Consider the following 22273-nt stretch of genomic DNA (forward strand, 5'->3'; position numbering starts at 1 on the left):
GAAAACTGCTCTGCTACTGGCAATAACATCAGCACGAAGAGTTTCAGAATTACAGGCACTAATGGCAGTGGAACCTTTCCTCATCTTCCACCAGGACAGGGTGTCTTTAAGAACCATCCCTACGTTTATGCCAAAGGTGGTATCAAGTGTGGCTCTAAACCAAACTATTCACTTGCCAACTTTTTATCCAAAACCACAGAACAAAGGGGAGAGACTACTACATTCTTTGGACATTCACAGACAGTTACTTGGACAAAACCAAAGCTTTCAGAAAATCTGTGCAATTATTGGTAGCATACGCTGCAGGAGCACAGGGAAAAGCCATTTCAAAGCAGGCTATTTCAAAATGGATAGGACACTGTATACGTTTCTGCTATACCCACCATAGGAAACCGGTACCTAGCAGCATTAGATCTCACTCCACCAGGGCAACAGCCACTTCAGCTGCCTACCTCAGAGGAGTACTTACCAAGGATATTTTGGAAGCAGGAACATGGAGTTCTGTGCATACCTTCACCAAACATTACCATTTGCCTTTATACTCCAAATCCAGAGCTGGCTTCGCCACTGCTGTACTGCAGGGCCTTATAGCCACCCCTAATGCCTTCTAGATCCAGCCTCCTTACCTCAGCTTTGGGATTCCACCCAAGTGTAGTGACTGCAGCAGTGTAACACGATGAGCATAGTACAGTTTTGTATCTACCATAAATGTAGATGTTCGAGTGTAAACACTGCTGCAGTCCAGGTTACCCTCCCTCCTTCCCCTCTTACTTTCTGGTATTTACCTAGGGCATATACCCTTTATTACCTATGGGGAGTATTTGCTGGTAACTAAAAATGGTTGTTTGCTTTTTTTTTGTATTTTTTACTAGCAATTTGTATTGCCTACCTTTTTGGGGGCACCTGACATCTGGGGCAAGAAAAACTGAAGAAAATGGCATCGGCTGCATGTTATATACCCTTGTCGCACTGACGCCAGGGGGGAGGCGACAGCAACCGACGCCGGACCAAGGCTTTGGAACTCTGGCCCACTGCGGGACTGCCTGACGGCAGGATAACCCAAGTGTAATGACTGCAGCAGTGTTTACACTCGAACATCTACAGTTATGGTAGGTACAAAACTGTACTATCCTCATGTTTTCAGGCAAAGTGCTAAGGGCTTGTTCCCATACCAAAAGGTCTGCCAGCCCTTCAAAAGTGGTGACCTGACATCCACTCACCCAGCTATGAAAATAAGTGCTCATTTCAACAACATATTCACGTACATTTTCATCTGCCCTGTGTCTGTGCTCACAAAACTTTTTCGTATACATTTCAGGTATTAGCTTAAAACATTCTAACATATGTCTTTTTACAGCAGTATAATCAAAACGGTCAGTGTCATGCATTTTTGCTAAAGACGTTTCAGCTTTACCATGGAGTAAGGGGGTCAGGAACCGTACCCAGAGCCCTTGGTCAACTTCATACTGTTTACATACCCGTTCAAACATATGAATGAAGCTATCAAAATTTTTCCCCTCTTTAAACTGTGGAAGAAATGTACTGACCTTTTGTACTTCTGGGATCCGGTTACTCCCTTCCCCATTACCTCCATGACTCTGGCGAAGAGTCAGCATTTCCCTCTCATGCCTCCTCTGCTGTTCATCTTCCTCAGCTTGTAGACTCCTCATTTTCTCGGCTGCTTCTAGTCCCATATGCTTGGCCTCCAACTCAAGCGTCTTTAGCTCCAGCTGGATTTTTAAGTCCACTGCAGAAAGGTTGAGCTGTCCTTTCTCCGAGGATATTGCATCTCCACTGTCAGTTTGATTGTCCTCCAGGCTGCTGTTTTCTGATGCAGCTGTAACCAAGGCTGCAGTCAGGTCTGCTTTAGTCAGGTTTCCATGCACCAGTCCCCTAGCCTGGCACATCTCTGCCAGCTGGCTCCTTGTCAGCTTTCCATACTCTTCTGTTGACATGCTGCCTGCCCACCATGACTAACACTAAGCTAACAAAAGAAATAAACAGTTGTGATCTGAACTCTGAGTATACACTGCGTGACTATTTTAGAGTACAAAACACTTTTAGAGATCACTGTACATAAGCCACAGGAATTCACTCTACCCACATCACTACAAGCCAAGCCAATTAGTATGTGAAGTAGATCCCACCACTGCCAAACACTTGTGATGACCGTGCCCTGGCCCAGCAGTCAAGGAGCCTCAATCCTTACCACTAAAACTAGGGAGGTCGTCTCAGAAGAAAGGATAACTAATGCACACAGTAAAGTACAGTTTCACTTAAGTGCACAAAAAGATCACAGTCAGTCTGGGGCTGGCTGCTCCCTTGCTCACTAGGTCCCCAATAAGACTCCTTACTGGCACAGCTATAAAGTCCAGGTCTCAGCCTAACTGGGCAAGCTAGAACCTCCGGTACCCTTTCTGTCCAACCAGTGCTTCATGTCCCTGCCAAGTAGCTGACACAACACACACACTTTGAGATAAGTATTTATACAACTTCACAGATTCTCCTGGGAAAGGCTGACACAGATTCTCCAGCTCTGCCCCTTTACCCAGACTATACGGTAGTAATTACTGCCATCACCCAGTTAATAATATCAGCTACTAAAAGGCCCTTAAAAGGGTGTCCAGTTATTACTGTGCAATATTATTATCCAATGGTAGTATGACTAACAGTCAAGGCTTAATTTAGAGTGGCCTATTACAATAACCTTTATAAATATGCAATGTATTCTAGAGCTTATCTCTACACAAAACAGCCACAGGTAGAAGGTTTTAAAAATATTTAATAATAAAAAAATAAAACACAAGACAAAACTACTACACCACAGAGATATCGAAGAGTTCAGAGATCACACAGAAACTTAAAATAATACAGTAGGACAGGTCTGATTTCAAAGAAGAATACCTAATTAATCTTTACCAGCTTTAACTATTCCTACAAGAAATCACAGTGCTAGAAACCTACATGTGAGCATAAGCAGAGTGCTGGTAAGTTGGATATCAAGATCAAAATGCTTTCTATCTCTCTCTGAGACACAACTTATAAAACATCACTAACAAACATGTCTCTGGGTCCTCCCCAGATTACCTCATTTTTGACACTTAGGTTTTCCCAGTATTCATATTGCATCATCTTGACACCTGCTCTGAGTTCCCAGGCTAATAGAAACTCCATTTACATTATTTAGCAAGCTAACACCTGCACAGGGGAATACAACAACAAAAGGCATTTCACATATACACTCTAGCAGAAACCAAAGCAGTAAAGCACCTTCCACATGTACACTCTTAACAATTATTCCTCAAGTTAAGGCAATGGGAAGAATGTGTTCAGTTAGCTGCTCTTGCACCATTTTTTAGATAATTGTACTTTCAAAGACATTTGAAATGCTTGGCTTGGATGTTCATCGTGCATACAGCTGCAGTAATCACAGATGGTTTCTCTGCCGTCAGGCAGTCCCTCGGTTGGCCGAATTCCAAAGTCTAGGTCCGGCGTCGGTTGCTGTCGCTTTCTTTCCTGACGTCAGTGAGGCAGGGTATATAAGACACAACTGACGCCATTTTCTTCAGTCTTTTTTGCTGTGCGGTGCCCGAAGCAGAAGCAGTTCGCAAGTGCCGGTCGGCCAGCTCCTGAATTTACAAAAAATTGGAAACCGAAGTCTTCATTAAAGCTAAGTACCCGTTGAAACTTTTCTTGCCTCAGACCGATGTCAGAAAAAGTTAACAATTGTATTTCTTGTGGGAAGCAAATACCGCATAAGGATTTCCATTCCCTTTGCATACCTTGTTTAGGCCCAGACCACGACTTCTTGGGCTGTCGCTTTTGCGCTACTTTCAATAAACGCACTATTAAGCGTCGGGCGGAGTTCGCCCAACACTTTTTTGGTACAGCCTTTGATTATAAAATGTTGTCGGAGACTCCGACTACCGTTTTGACCAAAAAACGCAAGGACAAGGACCGACACCACGCCAAAACCGGCAACACGTGGTCCGGTTCTCAGTGAGACGCCTATGCAGTCCCTGACTACCGACGACACTTCTTTGGCTGTTACCGAGACCGCAGGTTCCTCAGCCCAGACCCAGACTACTACCACTGAAGCCACTGTGAGCGTTGAGCCTCCTAATGTGGACAGGTCCACTTCCACCCATGGTGTCTTTAGACCTTCATCTTCCTTTTCCATTAAGGCCTTTACTAAGTCCAAATCAGCCAGGCATCCCAAGAGGCCTGTTACACAGGGCCCATCCCCAGGCCCCATGCCTAAAAAGCAGATGCTTAAAATGGCTGAAGATTTAATTACTCTTATCAGGGGTTCCCAACCCCCTCCAGACAAGAGACCCAGAGTGGAGGAAGATTCTCCCTCTTCTGACCAGGACTCCATTTTTTCAGAGCATTCTGATGTAGAGGAACACTCTTACTCCCCTTTTGAAGACTCGGATGCAGAGCAGTCCATTCCTTCTGTATCTCCTCCTGAGGATTTTTCTTTTGGGGAAACCTTGCACACCTTGAGGGAACACTTCCACTGGGAAGGCCAAGACTTTTCTGATTCCAAGAAAAGACTTAGGGAATTTCTTTTGTTACCTCAACACAGACCTCTGGCAATACCTCCTGTCTTGGACGTACTTGATGATGTTTATTCGGAGGCTTGCCTTAATCCGGATTCCCTGCCTCCTGCCCCAGTCAAGCCTGATAGGTACTGCAGAGTTCCTAACTCTCACCAATTTCTTTACAAAAGCCATAATGCTGACCCTGAAACCATTTCTCAAGGACCCAAGGGAATGAAGGCCTCTACTGCTAAGAATCCACTACCTTCAGAAAGAGAGTCAAGATCCTTAGAAAGGTGGGGAAAAAAGGTATATACCTTGGCCACCCTAGCTATGAGGGCCTTAAATTGTCAGTTTCATATGCTTAAATATCAGCAGTTTCTGTTATCACAATTAAGAAATAAAATGTCTCAACCTGAACAACCAGATTTGAAGGAGTTGCAGGATATGAAGCATAGTGCAGAACAAGTGGGTAAACACACTTTACAATGTGGCTATGATGCCCTAGAGGCCTCAAGTAGAGCTGCTGTTACAGGATCAGTCATTCGTAGACATGCATGGCTTAGGAACAAATCTTGCCTGATCATGTGAAAGCTAAACTACTAGATGCTCCTTTACAAAAGGATGTGCTATTTGGTACTAATGCTGAGGAGATACTACGGAAAATGGAAGAAAAAGCCAAATCTATGCAAACAGTCAAAGCTTTTCTACAGGTTCAACCACCACGTTTTAGCAGAAATTGGCCTTCTAAAACTGGTCCTTTCCAGCCACGGACAAGCCCCAAAGAGGTAGATAAAGGCACAAGGGGCAGAGGGCAATCACAAGGATCATATAGAGGCAGGCAATGGCAAACTCCAGCACCAAGAGGTGGCGAAGACAGTGCACAACAATACAGGAAACAAACCCAATGACTTCCTCCTTTCCATGCCAAGCAAGTATCAGCTGGCAGCACCCTTGGGAGGAAAGCTGGCATTATTTACAAGAAATTGGCATATTGTCACAACAGACAAATGGATCCTGGACGTTATAAACAGAGGCTACAGATTTCATTTTCACACTCTCCCAAAAATGAGAGGCATGCCAAACCTGCCACACAATCAAAGGGCAGAGGCACAACTACAAATTTCAAAGCTCATAGACATGAAAGCTATTCAAGAGGTACCTACTCACGAACAAGGTCAAGGTTTTTATTCCAGGATATTTCTGGTACCAAGGAAAGGAACCGACTGGAGACCCATTTTGGACTTATCCATGCTAAACACATTCTTACTCGTACCAAAATTCAGGATGCTCACATTACAGCAGCTTCTTCCCATGCTGGGCAAGGAGTTTTGGATGGCAACATTGGACCTCAAGGAGGCATACCTGCATGTCCCAATCAGACAAAGCTGCAGAAGATACCTCAGATTTCTTGCAGGTTCAATACACTATCAATTCTCTGCATTGTCCTTTGGCTTATCTACTGCGCCCAGAGTATTCACGAAATGCCTGGCATCAGTAATTGCCTACTGCAGACTTCAAGGGATACAAATTTACCCTTATTTGGACGACTGCCTGATCCAAGCGGACAGCAAGCACATACTTCTGGAACATCTGGCTTATGCAACACGGTTACTGAATTCTCTGGGATACCCAATCAACAAAGAGAAATCCAGGCTAACACCATCTCAGAAAATAACTTTCCTGGGTGCCAACTTGGACACAAACACCCAGATAGCCTATCTTACGCCAGAAAAACAGGGGCAACTAACTCAGTACTTCAAAACACTAGCAAATTGTACCAGGCTTACTGCAAGGAAAATCCTGCAGGCTCTGGGCTTCATGGCATCTTGCATTCTTTTAATCCCATGTGCAAAGTTGCATATGAGGAAACTTCAGTGGTACCTAAAAAATCTATGGTCTCAACACAGCCACAGTTTGGAAACAATAATACCAATAATTCCATGTTTGCAAAAGGAATTTCTATGGTGGGCCCAAGCATGTCAAACACAGGTCTTCCATTCTGCAAGCCTCAAGCAAATCAAGTCATCACAACAGACACCTCAGATTACGCCTGGGGAACGCACATGACAGACAGGTGCATTCAGGGCAAATGGTCCCAAAAGGAAAAGCACCTTCACATCAATCAAAAAGAAATGCTAGCAGTGATAAATGCAATTACAGCTTTCAAGGACCTCCTTCATCCAGGACAATTATTGATGAGAACAGACAACACCACAGTAATGTGGTACATAAACAAACAAGGAGGAACACATTCATACCCCCTGTGCAGACTAGCCATGACACTTTGGAACTTGGCTCTGGAATGGCAAATCGAACTTCAAGCACAGTACTTGCCAGGCTTGGAAAACACGCTAGCAGACAATCTAAGCAGAAATATGACAGATCCACACGAATGGAAGTTGCATCCTCAAGTGTTTACAAAGATAATCCAAGTGTGGGTGAGGCCAGACATAGATCTCTTCGCCTCCCACAGGAATCATCAATTGGAAAAGTTTTGTTCAAGGACCTTTCATCCAAAGGCCTGGAGAGTGGACGCCCTTTCATTCAGTTGGACAGCATGGACAGTTTACGCTTTCCCACCTCTGCCTCTTCTGCCCAAGGTGCTCTTGAAAGCAAGAGCAGACAGACCGAAGATGATACTGATTGCTCCAGACTGGCCAAGACAACACTGGTACCCACTACTGAGGAGCCTAACACATACTCCTCCCTGGCCCCTACCTCTAATGCCGCTTCTGCTGACTCAGCACAGCTATAAAACTCTTCACAGTCAGCTGAAAACACTCAATCTCGCTGCATGGAAAATTCCTTAACACCACAACAGACTCTACTCCCCAAAGAGGTGCAGGATGTCATTTTGGAGGCCAGAAGGCCATCTACTAGAAATGGAAACGGTTTTGCTCTTGGAATGAGAAGAAAGGCCAGGACCCTAAAAAATGAATTTGCCTCAGGTATTACAGTATCTAGCTGAGCTGCTGAACAGTGGACTTTCATTTTCCTCCATAAAAATCCATGCCTCAGCCATTTCTGCAGAATTCAACACGGATCCACCCTTATTCTCTCACCCACTCTTAAGACAGTTCCTCAAAGGGGCTAAGAATATAAGACCACCAAGGAAACAACCAATACCAGCCTGGGATCTTAATTACATTCTAGAAAAATTAACATTGCCTCCTTTTGAACCAGCTGCCTCAACAGATTTGCAATACTTGTCCTGGAAAACAGCTTTCCTTCTGGCCATTACCTCAGCTCATAGAGTATCGGAACTACAAGCCCTCATGGCTGTGCAGCCCTTTCTCATCTTCCATCAGGATAGGGTTTCCCTTCGAACCAACCCGTCATTTATGCCTAAAGTGGTATCCAGGGTAGCTTTAAATCAAGCCATACACTTACCTACCTTTTACCCCAATCCTCAAAACAAAGGGGAAAGGCTCCTACACTCCTTAGACATCCATAGACAGCCACGTTATTATTTGGACAGAACAAAGCCTTTCAGGAAATCAGAACAACTCTTTGTGTCCTATGCTGTAGGAGCTCAAGGGAAGCCAGTTACCAAACGGACAATTTCAAAATGGATAGGCCACTGCATACGGTTTTGTTACTCCTATCTTGGAAAATCTGTCCCTACAGGCATCAGATCCCACTCAACCAGGGCCACAGTTACCTCTACAGCCTTCCTCAGAGGAGTTCCTACCAAAGATATTTTGGAGGCAGCCACTTGGAGTTCTGTGCATACCTTCACAAAACACTACCACCTGCCTTTATATTCCAAAACTAGAGCAGGCTTTGCCACTGCTGTGTTGCAGGGCATTCTGGCTCATCCCAGTTCCATCTAGTGCTACCACCCTGTGCGTAGCTTTGGGATTCTACCCATCTGTGATTACTGCAGCTGTATGCACGATGAACATAGTACAGTTTTGTACCTACCATAAATGTAGATGTTCGAGTGCTTATACAGCTGCAGTACAGTTTTCCCTCCCTCCTTCCCCTCTTGGTAAAGGCCTAGGGCCTAACCCCTCTTCATACAACCTGATGGGGTTATCCTTCTATGGTATATTTGCTTGCAACTACTGATTTTTGATTATATTGCATTTCATGTATATAAATATAATTTATGTATTGCCTTCCTTCTGGGGGCACCTGACATCTGGGGCAAGAAAGACTGAAGAAAATGGCGTCGGCTGTGTCTTATATACCCCTGCCTCACTGACGTCAGGAAAGAAAGCGACAGCAACCGACGCCGGACCTAGTCTTTGGAATTCGGCCGACCGAGGGACCGCCTGACGGCAGAGAACCCATCTGTGATTACTGCAGCTGTATTAGCACTCGAACATCTACATTTATGGTAGGTACAAAACTTTACTTTCTCCTTACAGCAGATGGCAATGTTGCAACCATCTTGAAGTTCACATTTTACAGTGTTTTCTTTCATTTAAAAACACAAGCCTGTATTTTACATTTATTTATACAAATGACAGAATTTTATATCAAATTCTATTTGCTTAGGCTGGCAGCCTTCGCCCATCTATCCTCAATTGTCACAACACCAACTTTGTTGATCTGTCCCCTCTGACCTATTTGCTAATGTAATCCATCACCAATGTGAACAGCAGTGGGCTGAGAGCTGAAACGTGGTGCTCACCCATTCCCACTGGGGGAACCCTTCTGTGAGACCAAACACTATTAGCAGATGGCATAATGGTTAGGGTGTTTGCCTCCCATGCACAAGATACAAGGTTCGATCCTGAGCTCCAGCTAATGCCTGTTGGAGTTTGCATGTTTTTCTGTGTCTCTGTGGGATTCTTCTCACCTCTGGAAAAAACATGCTGAATGTTTTCATCTCAAACTCACCAATGAATGGAGCTGTGAGCAGCAGCAAATACTCTACATAGTGCCCTATTGGGGAAAGATTTGTATAGACCAATCGCTTTGGGCATCTACTGTGGTGCGCAGTATCCTCACCATAGGAGAACACGGATCACAGACTGCATGCTGTGGCAAGATTAGCCACTCAGCAGTGTAAAGTATGGCTCTAGGTGATTCTGTCATGTCCAGTAGCAGGTACACTTACACAAATAAGGCATAGGAAGGCCTTCTGCACCAATGGAGAAACTCTTATTACCACAGTAGCTGTGGTTAGGGCAACATAAAAAAAATTCTGTAGCCAGAATAACATCCCCATGATCGGCTATTGCATCCTGGGGAACAAATGAGCCAAGAATGGCCCTTGTCTTATGAGGAATAAATAGGCCAGTGAAGTGTGGGGAGCAGGGTGATAAAAACAATTAAAAATGTTTATTGTTTAATAAGGCAGGAGGTAAAATGTCTTCTGAAAGTTTTTTTTTTCTTTTTTCACTAATGTAGTATCTATGACAGATGACAAAAACATGTGGTGCTTAAGGTATTGCATAAATATTTTGCTCATAATAGAGATGCACTGCTTCTAGAAGATGAGGTGACAGGAAACCTGTAGGAATTGTAATCATGAATGCTTCTTCATTTTGAGAATATTGTGTTTGTTAATGTTTATGCAGTAGAATTCTGACATGATGCTTATTTCATAAAGGTATGTTTTTCTCTCCATAGATGGCTCATTTACGTCTCCGGAAGTTGGATGAACTTGACTGCTTGATAAAGGGAGTTCTTTATATAGACTCTGTAAGTTTTAATGGGCATTCAGAGTGTTATTATTTTGAAAATGCCTCCGATCCAGAGAAGTGCCAGAAGATGCCTTACAATCTGGAAAACCCATATCCACTTCTCTTGGTGAACATTGGCTCTGGTGTTAGCATTCTTGCCGTTTACTCAAAGGACAACTATAAAAGGGTAACTGGGACCAGGTAATGATATTTGTGTGGCCCTTATTTTAAATGTCACGAGACTGAGGTACTGTTACAGTTTGGGTACTGCTGTCCAAAGAAGATCTGTTTTGATAAACACTTTATTAAACCCTACTTCGAATATGGTGATGGTGGTACATACCTCCAATAAGTGATGACTTGGAGGTATTAGTAGACTGTCAGATAGTTAAGGGTCCATGAAAGACCCCACAAAAGACATTCAGCAGTTTTTTGAAGACAGGTGCTTGATAAAATAATTTTTGCAGAGACTGATTCAAAGAGGTAGTACTATATCTGCTGTTCACAATTTTCACCCGAGGAAGTAATTTGAGTGTGTGCTTGGATATGCATGAGGAAGAAGGTGGGGGCCTTTTCATAGCTGTATATAGTAGGCTATCGACCACAAGGGCCTTTTACATCTAGCCATACATCCCAAATGTATCCAACAAGTTTCTTGCCCTAGATGTTATTTTTAGGGGTGTATGTAAGCTAGGGCACGGGTAGTCAAACATTTGCAGGTTGCCTCAGTCCATCAGAAACATAGGTTCTTAGGTAAGTACTAGGCTATCTGCCCTTGCAGGCTATTTTAAGCCTAGCCAGTTTCCCTTTTTGTGCTCGAAGTAAGCTATCCTGTTTGGTTATAGATTGGCCTTACCCATCCCATAGTTGATAATTGTATATTACCCCTTAAGAGAATAACTTTGAATCATACCATAGATAATTTGAGTGGACCCATGCATGGGATAAATCATTTAGGAGCGACCTCTGTCCATTAATAGTATAGGGGATAGTCCTGGGATAAATTTTCTGTTTCCCATCCATTGATCTAAGTTGCAGTTAAAGACAGAGAGGGAGAAGCTTTGTTTTATGTGGATGGGGAGTCTGTTCCACAGCAGCGGTATCCTCTGCGAGATGTACCTGTCCCTCCAAACCATTCTGTTGATGTTGAAGAAGAGGATTAGATCCTTAGCCAGAATATTATTTCTAATGCCATTAGACTTGCTGATGTGCATAAATCCTCTTCCTGTTTTGGCTGCCTTGTTGGATGCATGTTGGAAGGGCCCATATTTATACAGGAAGAATGCAGGTCCCTGTAATCACAACTACACAGGTAAAAGCTGCACTCTCTAAAGCCAAAAACACATCATCCATGGGACCGGACAACATCCCAGGCTGCGTTTTACACGAACTTCAGAATGAACTGGCAACCCACTTAAGCACCATGTTCAATAATAGCCTTGCATCAGGCTTTGTGCCCACTGAATGGCGCACAGCAACAGGTATCCCACTCCACAAAGGGGGAGCCACTACTGATCCCGGGAACAATCGACCTATTAGCCTGACGAGCCTGGTCTGCAAGGCCATGGAACATATCATCATGGAACTCATAAACAAAGACACTGGTAACCTCCAAACTCTGGATCCCACCCTGTTCCGGTTTGTGAAAGGCAGATCATGCCTCCTGAACCTGATTCACTTCTTTGAGGCAGTCACCAAAGCCGTAGATGAGGGTAAGGTGGTTCACACAGCCTATCTTGACCTCGCCAAGGCTTTCAACACCATCCGTCATTCTGGAATTATAGCTAAACTCACTAAACTAGGTATAAATCCCTACATCACAAGATGGGTTGCCAACTGGCTCACTGATATAACCCACACTGTAAAAGTTGCAGACTCCAAATCTGACCTCAAAGTAGTGACAAGTGGAGTACCACAGGGTTCTGTCCTGGGACCTCTCCTGTTTGGTATTTACTTCTCTGAAGTACAGGCTAACACAGATGGCCTCTGGCTAACAAACTTTGCAGATGACTGCAAACTAGGACCCATAGTCAAGTCCCCAAATGATGTGGACGTCCTACAGAAGGGTCTCAATGAGACAGATGCCTGGTGTCAGAGCCATGGCCTCAAGCTCAATGCCAAAAAGTGCAGTGTCATCTCCTTTGGTAAATTCTCTGTACCCATGAACTACCACATTGGCAGCAATCTACTTAACACCGAATGTGTGTGATAAGAGACCTTGGGACCCAGGTGGACAGTAGTCTCTCCTTTGATGGTCACAACGCCACAGTAGTCAGGAAGTCCTTATACGTGGCACACCTCATCATAAAAGGATTCTCATCCAGGAAAAAAGAGGTCATTGTTCCCCTCTACTCGACACTCATTAGACCCAATGTTAAGTTGTCAATCTCACCTTCATTCTTGCTGGATGGGTTCGGAGACGATCCTCGGCTCCGACTCGGTATGCTACTAAAGCTCGAGAGCTATTTACTGGCTCGAGGCCTCCCCATATCCCACAATGCTAGGCATCAGATACCCAGATCTCATTTGCCGCTTCAGCTACGAGGTTGCGATTTTACTGGCTCCAGGTTGTATAAATCTTTTCTTGTGTTATATTGTCTTATTTTTAGATAATCCTTCCCTGTTAGTTTAAATAGATTGTGTACCCCTTGTTATCCCACTCAGAAACTCGTTTTTGTTGTTAGAGAGTTTCTTCCCCCCCCCCCCCCCCTGTTAGGGTAGTGTTAGGCCCTGTTTAGCCACAATTAGTTGAGTCTTGTATATTTGTATATTTTTATTAGTAGTAAAGTAGTTGTGTGGTTATAGTTATTATTAGTGTTAGTTTTATCTAGTGCGTGTGTGTGTGTGCCTTGATTAAGCACTAGTTATTTTTTCCCTTTGGTGTATCCCATTACTAATATGTCTAAAGATACCAAAGTTTCAGGTTTCAAGAAGTGTGACTCGTGCTGTCAGAAGATGTCTCTGACAGACGGTCACACTTCTTGTGTTTATTGCTTGGGTCCACTACACCTGCAGGACTCCTGCTCGGTCTGCCACGCCTTCAGCCCGAGAGTCCTGCAGGAGCGTAGGAACAAGCTCATTTTGAGAGGTTTATTTAAGCCAGAAGGATCCCCGACTAAACCTCCGTCGGGAAAATCCTTAAAGCCCGCTAAACCATCGGCTCCCTGTTCGGAGCCGTCACCGAGCGGAGCTCCTGCCTCCTCGTCGATTCCGGCTGGAACCGACATCTCGAGACCTCAGTCGGCTCCAACCTTAGTGTTGGAACCTTCTCTGAGCCGAAAACGTTCAAAGTCCCCCTCTATAGAATCTGTTCGTTCGGCTCCGAGGTCTCCATTGCTTCAATCGGAGCGAAGCCATAGGTCCCACTCCTCTCGGTCTTCCAGGCTATCCGTTGGGAGGGTGCCCTAAGGGTTGGGAGGGTGACCTAATGGTTAAGGTGTTTGCTTTACAAACACAAGGTACAGGGTTTGAATCTCACAGGGGATAACTGGCTAGGCTTAAAATGGCTTGCAAGGGCAGTTAGCCTAGTACTAGCCTATGAACCTATGAATCATGACTTGGAGAGGGTGGTCAGTAGGCTCCTAAAATCGCAGGCCCTGGCCAAAATGTTGACCAGCCCTTCTCAACAGACTGTGGCTATCCCTGTGTCTTCAGCAGTTCCTCCTCCGACTCTACCACTGTGTTCTGAGCCAGAGCTCGTCGGGGCTCGAATCGTAGGAACGTCGGAGCCGATACCACACATTTCGGCTCCCTCGTCGGCTCCGATCTCTTCATTGGTTTTGTCCTTGGAGGGATCCGGGTGCCGAGACTCCCTCGTCGGCTCCGAGGGGACGAGTGGCATCGGACCCTTGTCCGACCCTGCTCTCCCTCTCGGGGCCTCGGCGCAGGTGAGCTCGGCCCAGACATCGGCCTCTGAGCCGTCCCTCTTGGTGCTGGGAGGGGTTCACGTCTCTTTGGAGCGGGGACCTTCTTCTCTGCCTGATAGGGGCGCCTTCGAGGTCATGAGGAGTGTGCTGACTCCCATGTCGGCTCCACAATCGGCCTCTTCGGCTCCTCCCTCCATGGTGCCTGCATCAGTCTCTGTCCACCCTCCTGACCCCAAGCGTGGAGAACAGACGCTCCAGGTCGCCCCATTGGGCGCATCTTCTTCTTCCGAGGCCTCCCCTGATTATTCAGAGGAGCCCCCTCGGAAGAGAAAATGTAAGAGGAAACATGTTGACTCCCCCGAGGCAGTCACGTCTGATACCGACTTGGAGGATTCGGAAGGGTTCCCAAGGTCCCCCTCTGAGGATGTCTCCTTTTCAGACATCCTAGAGATCCTTAGGCATAGGGGAAACTGGACTGCCCTTAACCCTTCCAAGGACGAGTCGGTGTACCTGGACGCATTTGGTTCTCGCCCATCCACCTCCTGGGTGTCTCTCCACCTTTCGACCCGCTCATGGAAGTGGTGGCTCGAAAGGCGTGGACAGCCCCGGACACAGTGGAACCAACTTCCCGCAGGCCCAGTAAGTTTATTACAGCCCCATCCGACAAACAATTTCTGACAAAAGGTGTCCCTGTTGATGCCATGGTGGTGGCAGCAGCCACTAAGAAGGAGTTGGCTGACTCTTCGGTGCCTGTCCATCCACCTAATAAAGAATCTAGGACAATGGACAGGTACGGGAAGCAGATGTTTTCTTCAGCAACTTTTTCAATGCGGTCGCTGAATTATCTGTGCCATTTCACCCGCCTTCAAAGGGATCTTCTCAAGGAACTGGGTGATACCCTTTAGGATCAGAGTCTCAGGATAAGATTAACTCCCAACTGGCGACCCTTAACTCTATAGTCAACTCCTCCATGCGGCTCACTTCTTATGCAGCCGATGGGGCAAGTAGGGCTGCAGGTACAGGCGTAGCTTTGAGAAGACATGCTTGGATGCGGTTATGTAACTTTGCTGACCCCTTTAAAGCATCCTTCACCAATACCCCCTTCGATGGTTCGGCTCTGTTTGGACCACAGGTGAAGGATACCCTTACCAGGTGTGAGCAGGAAGGCAAGACTCTCTCTGCCGTGGGAGTCCGTTTTTCTACTCCCTCTAGACCATACCCTAAAGGTCAGAAGAGTGGAAAATTGTGGTTTCGGAAACCCCAGGGAGTCGTGCCTGACACAAGTGGTGAGTTTCCCACCAGGGGCAGGGGAGGGAACAATAATAGACGCTGCCCGAGGGGCAGAGGGGGTCCGCAAAATCAGGGTAGCAGAGAATCTTTCTCTGACAAACCCTTTCAACGCCCCTGAGGGGCTTGCCCGACTGTCCAGCTTTGGAGGCAGTCGGGGGAGGATTGTCACTGTACCCAGAAGCCTGGCAACTCGTCACACAAGACAAATGGGTACAGTCTATCATATCCGAGGGTTACAAAATCCCCTTTATCCACACCCCTGTACAAGCAACCAAGTCCCTTCCAGATGTTCCACCTGGTCTAAGGGAACAAGCAGTGCCAGAAATTTTAAAACTGCCAGAAAAACGGGCCATCCAGCCAGTCCCAGCAGATCAGCAAGGATCCAGAATTTACTCAAAGTTCTTTTTGGTACCAAAAAAGACAGGGGACTGGAGACCCATTTTGGATCTCAGCAGGTTAAACAAATCTGTTCAAAGAACGAAGTTCCGGATGGTCATGCTTCAGTCCATTCTACCCTTTTTGGGTCAGGACAATTGGATGTTCTCCATAGACCTTCAGGATGCATACTACCATATCAAAATGCACAGGCGCTCCAGAAGGTTTCCCCGCTTCCGGCTGGGAGCCAGTCACTATCAGTTCAGAGTCCTGCCCTTTGGTCTCACCACAGCCCCCAGGGTGTTCACCAAATGCATGGCAGTGGTTACCGCTCACCTGAGACGGCGAGGATTCCAGGTGTTTCCATATCTAGATGACTGGCTCTTGACTGTTTCCAGCAGGCATCAGCTACTACGAGCCAGGGATTGTACCATCCAAACTTGCTCCGAGCTAGGTATCTCTATAAACTTCGAAAAGTCTGCATTGTCACCTTGTCAGTCTATAACCTTTATAGGCGTAAGATTAAATACAAAAGAGTTGTCGGCAAAACTTCCCTTAGAAAGAGTATCAGACATTCGCTGACATGTCCAGACCTTACTATAGTGCAAGAGAATTCAGGCCAGATTTGTACTGAAAACATTGGGTCTCATGGCAACAGCAATCACATTACTTCCCCTGGCTCGTTTTCACATGTGGATTCTTCAATGGATGCTTTTTACCCAATGGTCGTTTCAACAGCTTCCGATGTCTCACAACATAATAATCACCCAATCATGCAAAGACCAACTTTCTTGGTGGATGGCCTCCTCTCAAGTACTTCAGGGCAGACCGTTTGATGTCCTTCAAGGATGCATCTGCAGTCCTTACAAATGGGTTGTCCTGTCGTCAGGCAGCCCTTCGGTCGGCCGGATTCCAAAGTTTGGGTCTGGCCTCGGCTGATGTCGCACTTCACCCGACGTCATAGCTGCAGTTCTTCGGGTATAAAGGCATCAGCCGACGCCATTTTCCTCAGTCTTTCTTGCCGCGTGCCAAGCAGAAGCTGTTCGCAAGTGCCGGTCGGTCAGAACCAGAGATTACTACCGAATACTACTACCGAAGACTTCTAAAAAGCTAAGTACCCCGTTGGGGACTCTTTCTTGCCTCAGCCGATGTCAGAAAAAGTGAATAACTGTTTAACTTGTGGGAAACAAATACCTCATAAAGATTTCCACTCTTACTGCTTACCCTGTTTAGGCCCAGACCACGACGTAGCAGCTTGTCTAGCCTGTGCTTCTTTAACCGGGCGGACGCTTAGGCGTCGGTCTGAATTTGCTGAGGAGTTTTTCGCCCGATTTTGCTTATATTATGCCGTCGGATCCTCCGACTACGCAAATTTCTAAAAAACGCAAGGAGAAGGACCGACACTCGCGGTCCGCGGTTTCGGCCAAAACCGCGGTTAAGCCAACCGCCAGTGTCTCGGTTTCGGCTGAAACCGAGCTAGCGGTTCTTCCTTCAGCCGAAAACTTACCTTCTACCGAGGCCTCTTCCAACCTGGTGGAATCGGCTTCTGACATCCCAGCTGCTGTTGCAGTTTCTCAGGAATTATCTGACACTATTCCCTTGGATGTTTCAACCCCTGCACGTGGAGCTGCTAGGCCACCTGCAGCCATGTCCATTAAGGCCTTTGCCAGGGCTAAAGCAGCAAAATCTGCCAAAACTGTGCCTGCTAAGACCCCCTCTCACAGGCCTAGCTCTAGTTCACAAATGCTTACTCTAGCAGAGGATCTCATTTCTTTGATCCGGGGATCCCAACCTCACCCAGACAGGGCCTCTCACCCACCTCCAGAGAAGAGGCCTAGAGCAGAACCCCCTGAGCCAGTTTCTACAGATGACTCCTCTGATCATTCAGATAATTCAAACCCTCCAGAGGGCCCTTTCTCCCCTTATGAAGACTCTGATGCTGAAGAGTCCATTCCTTCTGCCTCTCCGCCAGAGGAATTTTCTTTTGGGGAAACCTTGCATGCTATGAGGGAACAATTTCAGTGGCAGGGCCAGGATTTTTCAGACTCTAGAAAAAGGCTTAGAACCTTTCTGCATTTACCACAGCATAGGCCTTTAGCCATTCCTCCAGTTCTTCCTCTTGTGGATGATGCATTTAATGATGCTTGTACTGCTCCTGATTCACTTCCTCCGGCCCCTGCTAAGCCCGATAGGTACTACAGGGTTCCGAACACACATTATCATTTGTATAAGGCTCCTTTTGCAGATCCCGAAACTATCTCCTAGGGACCTAAGGCTGTAGCAGCTACCTCTGCCAAAAACCCCCTCCCCTCTGAAAGGGAATCCAGGGCCTTAGAGAGATGGGGTAAAAAAGTTTACACTTCTGCTACTCTTTCAGCTAGGGCCTTGAACTGTCAATTCCACATGATCCAGTATCAAGAATTTATGTTAGACCAGTTAACTAAAAAGCTGTCTTCGGACGAACCTTTAGACAAAAAATCTGTTCAGGAAATGGTACATAACATTCAACAGGTCAGTAACCATTCCTTAAAATGCGGCTATGATGCACTGGAGGCTTCCTTTAGATCAGCCATGACTGGCACAGTGATCAGAAGACATGCATGGTTAAAAGAGCAAACCTTACCAGATCATGTTAAATCAAAGCTACTGGATGCTCCCATGGACAAGATCAATTTGTTTGGCTCTCCTGCACAACAGGTGCTGAAGAAGATGGAAGAGAAGGCAAAATCTGTCCAGACAGTCAAAGATTTCTTACAGGTCCAACTTCCAAGGTTTAGCAGGAATTGGCCCTCCAAAAATTGGTCCTTTCCAGACACCTCCAGAGCTCAGAGAGGCAGGAATAGGCGCTCAAGAGGCAGGGGTCAATCCAGAGGTGCCTACAGGGGGCGTCAGTGGCAGACTAACAACCAGCGAGGTACAGCCACAGATACAGCCACCACCACTACAAGACAATCACAGTGACTTGGCTCTAGCACCGCCTACCAGGGAACAACTAGAAGCACCCTTAGGCGGGAAGCTAGCCTTATTTTCAGTAAACTGGCATTACATCACAGGAGACAAGTGGATTTTACAGACAATAGACCAAGGTTACAGGTTTCACTTCCATACTCTACCAAGGAAGAGAGGAATGCCAAACCTACCTCCAAATCAAAAGGCAGAAGCTCTAAAACAAATAACTCACTTACTAAGGATGAGAGCTGTAGAAAAGGTACCATCTATGGAGCAAGGACAAGGATTTTACTCCAGGCTCTTCCTGGTACCAAGAAAAGAAAACCAATGGAGACCTATTCTCGACCTGTCCGCTTTAAACACATACCTCATTGTCCCAAAATTCAAAATGCTGACCCTACAGCAGCTTCTTCCCATGTTGGGCAAGGAGTCTTGGCTGGTAACTCTAGATCTCAAGGAGGCATACCTGCACGTCCCCATACGACCAAATTGCAGAAGTTACCTCAGATTTCTTGCAGGATCAGAGCATTATCAATTCTCAGCATTGCCCTTTGGCTTATCTACTGCGCCCAGAGTGTTCACGAAATGCCTGGCATCAGTAATTGCTCATTGCAGGCTTCAGGGAATTCAAATCTACCCTTACCTGGACGACTGCCTGTTACAAGCGGACAACAAAAACAAACTAGCAGAAGACTTGAAAAGGGTCATTTATCTACTGCAAGCCCTGGGATACACAGTCAATATAAAAAAGTCAAGGCTGATACCATCCCAAAGGATAACCTTTTTGGGCGCAGAGCTGGACACATCAAAACAAATGCCATTCCTAACCATAGAAAAACAGGAGCAACTCCCTCTCTACTTCTTGGCATTAACCAAACAGAGCCAGCTAACAGCAAGAAAAGTCCTGCAAGCTTTGGGTTTCATGGCATCCTGCATAATATTGGTTCCACATGCCAGACTGCATATGAGAAAGTTACAGTGGTACCTAAGGAATTTATGGTCTCAGCACAAGCACAGTCTAGAAACCCAAATTCCAATAATCCCATGCCTGAAGCAAGAATTCAAATGGTGGGCTCAGGCCTGTCAATCAAACAAAGGACTGCCCTTCCACAGCACTCAACCAAGCCAGACCATCACAACGGACGCCTCAGACCTCGGTTGGGGGGCGCACATGCTGGACAAGTGCATACAAGGCTTATGGACTCAAGACCAGCTGCACCTACACATAAATCAAAAGGAAATGCTGGCAGTAAAACTGGCAATTCAGACCATTTCTTCAACAAGGTCAACTGTTGATAAGGACAGACAACACCACAGTTATGGGGTACATCAACAAACAGGGAGGCACACATTCGTACCCTCTATGCCGGATGGCAATGGACCTCTGGAATGTGGCCCTGAGCTTCAACATTCAGTTACAAGCAATTTTTGTGCCAGGAAAAGAAAACATACTAGCAGACATACTAAGCAGAACTACCTCGGATGCCCACGAATGGATGCTGCATCCGAACATATTCAAAACCATTACAAGAAAATGGGGACTACCACAAATAGACTTATTTGCATCCCCACACAATCACCAACTGAAGAAATTCTGCACAAGGACGTACCACCCACTAGCTTGGAAAGTGGACTCCCTATCTTTCAGTTGGAAAAACCTGACAGCATATGCATTCCCACCACTTCCTTTGATGCACAAGGTGCTATTGAAGATCAAAGAAGACCGTCCAAGGATCATCCTGATAGCTCCGGACTGGCCAAGACAACATTGGTACCCATTACTGAGGAGTATGTCTCGGGATCAAATATGGCCTCTACCCCTGGTTCCCTTACTGTTAACACAGAACAACTACAGCACCCTGCATCCAAACCTGAAAACACTGCAGCTGACTGCCTGGAACATTGCATAACACCAAATAACCCAAATTTATCCCAAAGGGTTAAAGACATTAGGAGGCTCGCAGACCCTCAACAAGAAAAAATTATTTAGCAAAATGGAAAAGATATCACATTTGGAGTACTGCAAAAGGAGAAAATGTGTCACTGGTAAACATAGCCAACATCCTGGAATACTTGGCAGAGCTCTTCCACAACGGCCTGTCCTATTCTTCCATTAAGATTCATGCATCAGCTATTTCAGCAGAATACAACCTGGATCCTCCAGTCTTCTCGCATCCTCTGCTCAGGCAGTTTCTGAGAGGAATTAAAAATGTAAAACCACCTAGGAAGCCACCATTGCCAGCATGGGACTTGAACTTTGTGCTAGAAAAGTTGACACTCCCTCCTTTCGAACCAGCAGCAACAGCAGAATTACAATACTTATCATGGAAAACTGCTTTCCTGCTTGCAATCACTTCAGCAAGAAGGGTATCTGAGCTACAGGCATTAATGGCAGTACAGCCCTTCCTGATCTTCCATCAAGATAGAGTGTCCATGAGAACAAATCCTACCTTTATGCCAAAGGTGGTCTCCAGGGTATCTTTAAACCAAGCTATCCACCTACCTACATTCTTCCCCAACCCACAGAACAGGGGAGAAAGACTGTTGCATACCTTGGATGTACATAGACAATTGCGTTACTACCTGGACAGGACCAAGGGCAATAGAAAAACTGACCAGCTACTAGTAGCATATGCAACAGGAATGGAAGGAAAAGCAATTTCAAAACAGACAATCTCTAAGTGGATAGGAAATTGCATTAGATTTTGTTACTCCTACCATGGGAAGAAAACTCCAGAAAACATCAGGCCTCACTCTACAAGGGCTACAGCCACTACCACAGCTTTTCTACGAGGAGTGGCTACCAAAGACATTTTAGAGGCTGCTACTTGGAGCTCCGTGCATACATTTGCCAAGCATTATAATTTACCTTTATACTCCAGATCCCGAGCAGGTTTTGCCACTGCTGTTTTGCAAGGGATCTTAACTACACCATAATCTTATTTCTCCTCCTCCCCCAGTTTGGCTATGGTATTCTACCCATTTGTAAGGACTGCAGATGCATCCTTGAAGGACATAGTACAGTTTGTACCTACCATAAATGTAGATGTCCGATAGGCATGCATCTGCAGTCAGGATTACCCACCCTCCTTCCCCTCTGTGGTACTCCTAGGGTATTTGCCCTTCTTATAGCTAGCTGGGGGAATCTATTATGGTGTATTTGTTTGTATATATGTACATACATACTTATTTTTTGTTTGCTCTCTACTATTTGGAACCATTTGCATTTATCCAAATTTAGTCTTCCTAGAGGGCACCTGGCATCTGGGACAAGAAACACTGAGGAAAATGGCGTCGGCTGATGCCTTTATACCCGAAGAACTGCAGCTATGACGTCGGGTGAAGTGCGACATCAGCCGAGGCCAGACCCAGACTTTGGAATCCGGCCGACCGAAGGGCTGCCTGATGACAGGACAACCCATTTGTAAGGACTGCAGATGCATGCCTATCAGACATCTACATTTATGGTAGGTACAAAACTGTACTTTCTTCCTCCTCCTGTTGCCACGGTAACAACGGATGACTCCCTGATCGGGTGGGGGGGGGCATTTTCAGGGCAGGACTGTCCAGGGCACTTGGCAACCTCTAGAGTACCACCTGCACATAAACGTCT

At 45.9% G+C, this 22273-nt stretch overlaps 1 protein-coding gene across 3 annotated transcripts in view; it reads left to right on the forward strand.

The window, feature by feature from the left end:
* The window catches only part of LOC122793954 (pantothenate kinase 3-like), a 1051947-nt gene that overhangs the window by 474441 nt on the left and 555233 nt on the right, over window positions 1-22273 (forward strand). For all 3 annotated transcript variants that reach the window (XM_044062003.1, XM_044062002.1, XM_044062001.1), the window contains exon 4: window positions 10128-10381. In XM_044062003.1, coding sequence (XP_043917938.1) covers window positions 10128-10381 — 254 coding nt within the window. The remainder of the gene's footprint in view (window positions 1-10127; window positions 10382-22273) is intronic.

This window comes from Protopterus annectens, chromosome 2.part1 (genome assembly GCF_019279795.1).
Source record: "Protopterus annectens isolate FY-2018-M chromosome 2.part1, PAN1.0, whole genome shotgun sequence".
NCBI classification, from domain to species: Eukaryota; Metazoa; Chordata; order Ceratodontiformes; family Protopteridae; genus Protopterus; species Protopterus annectens.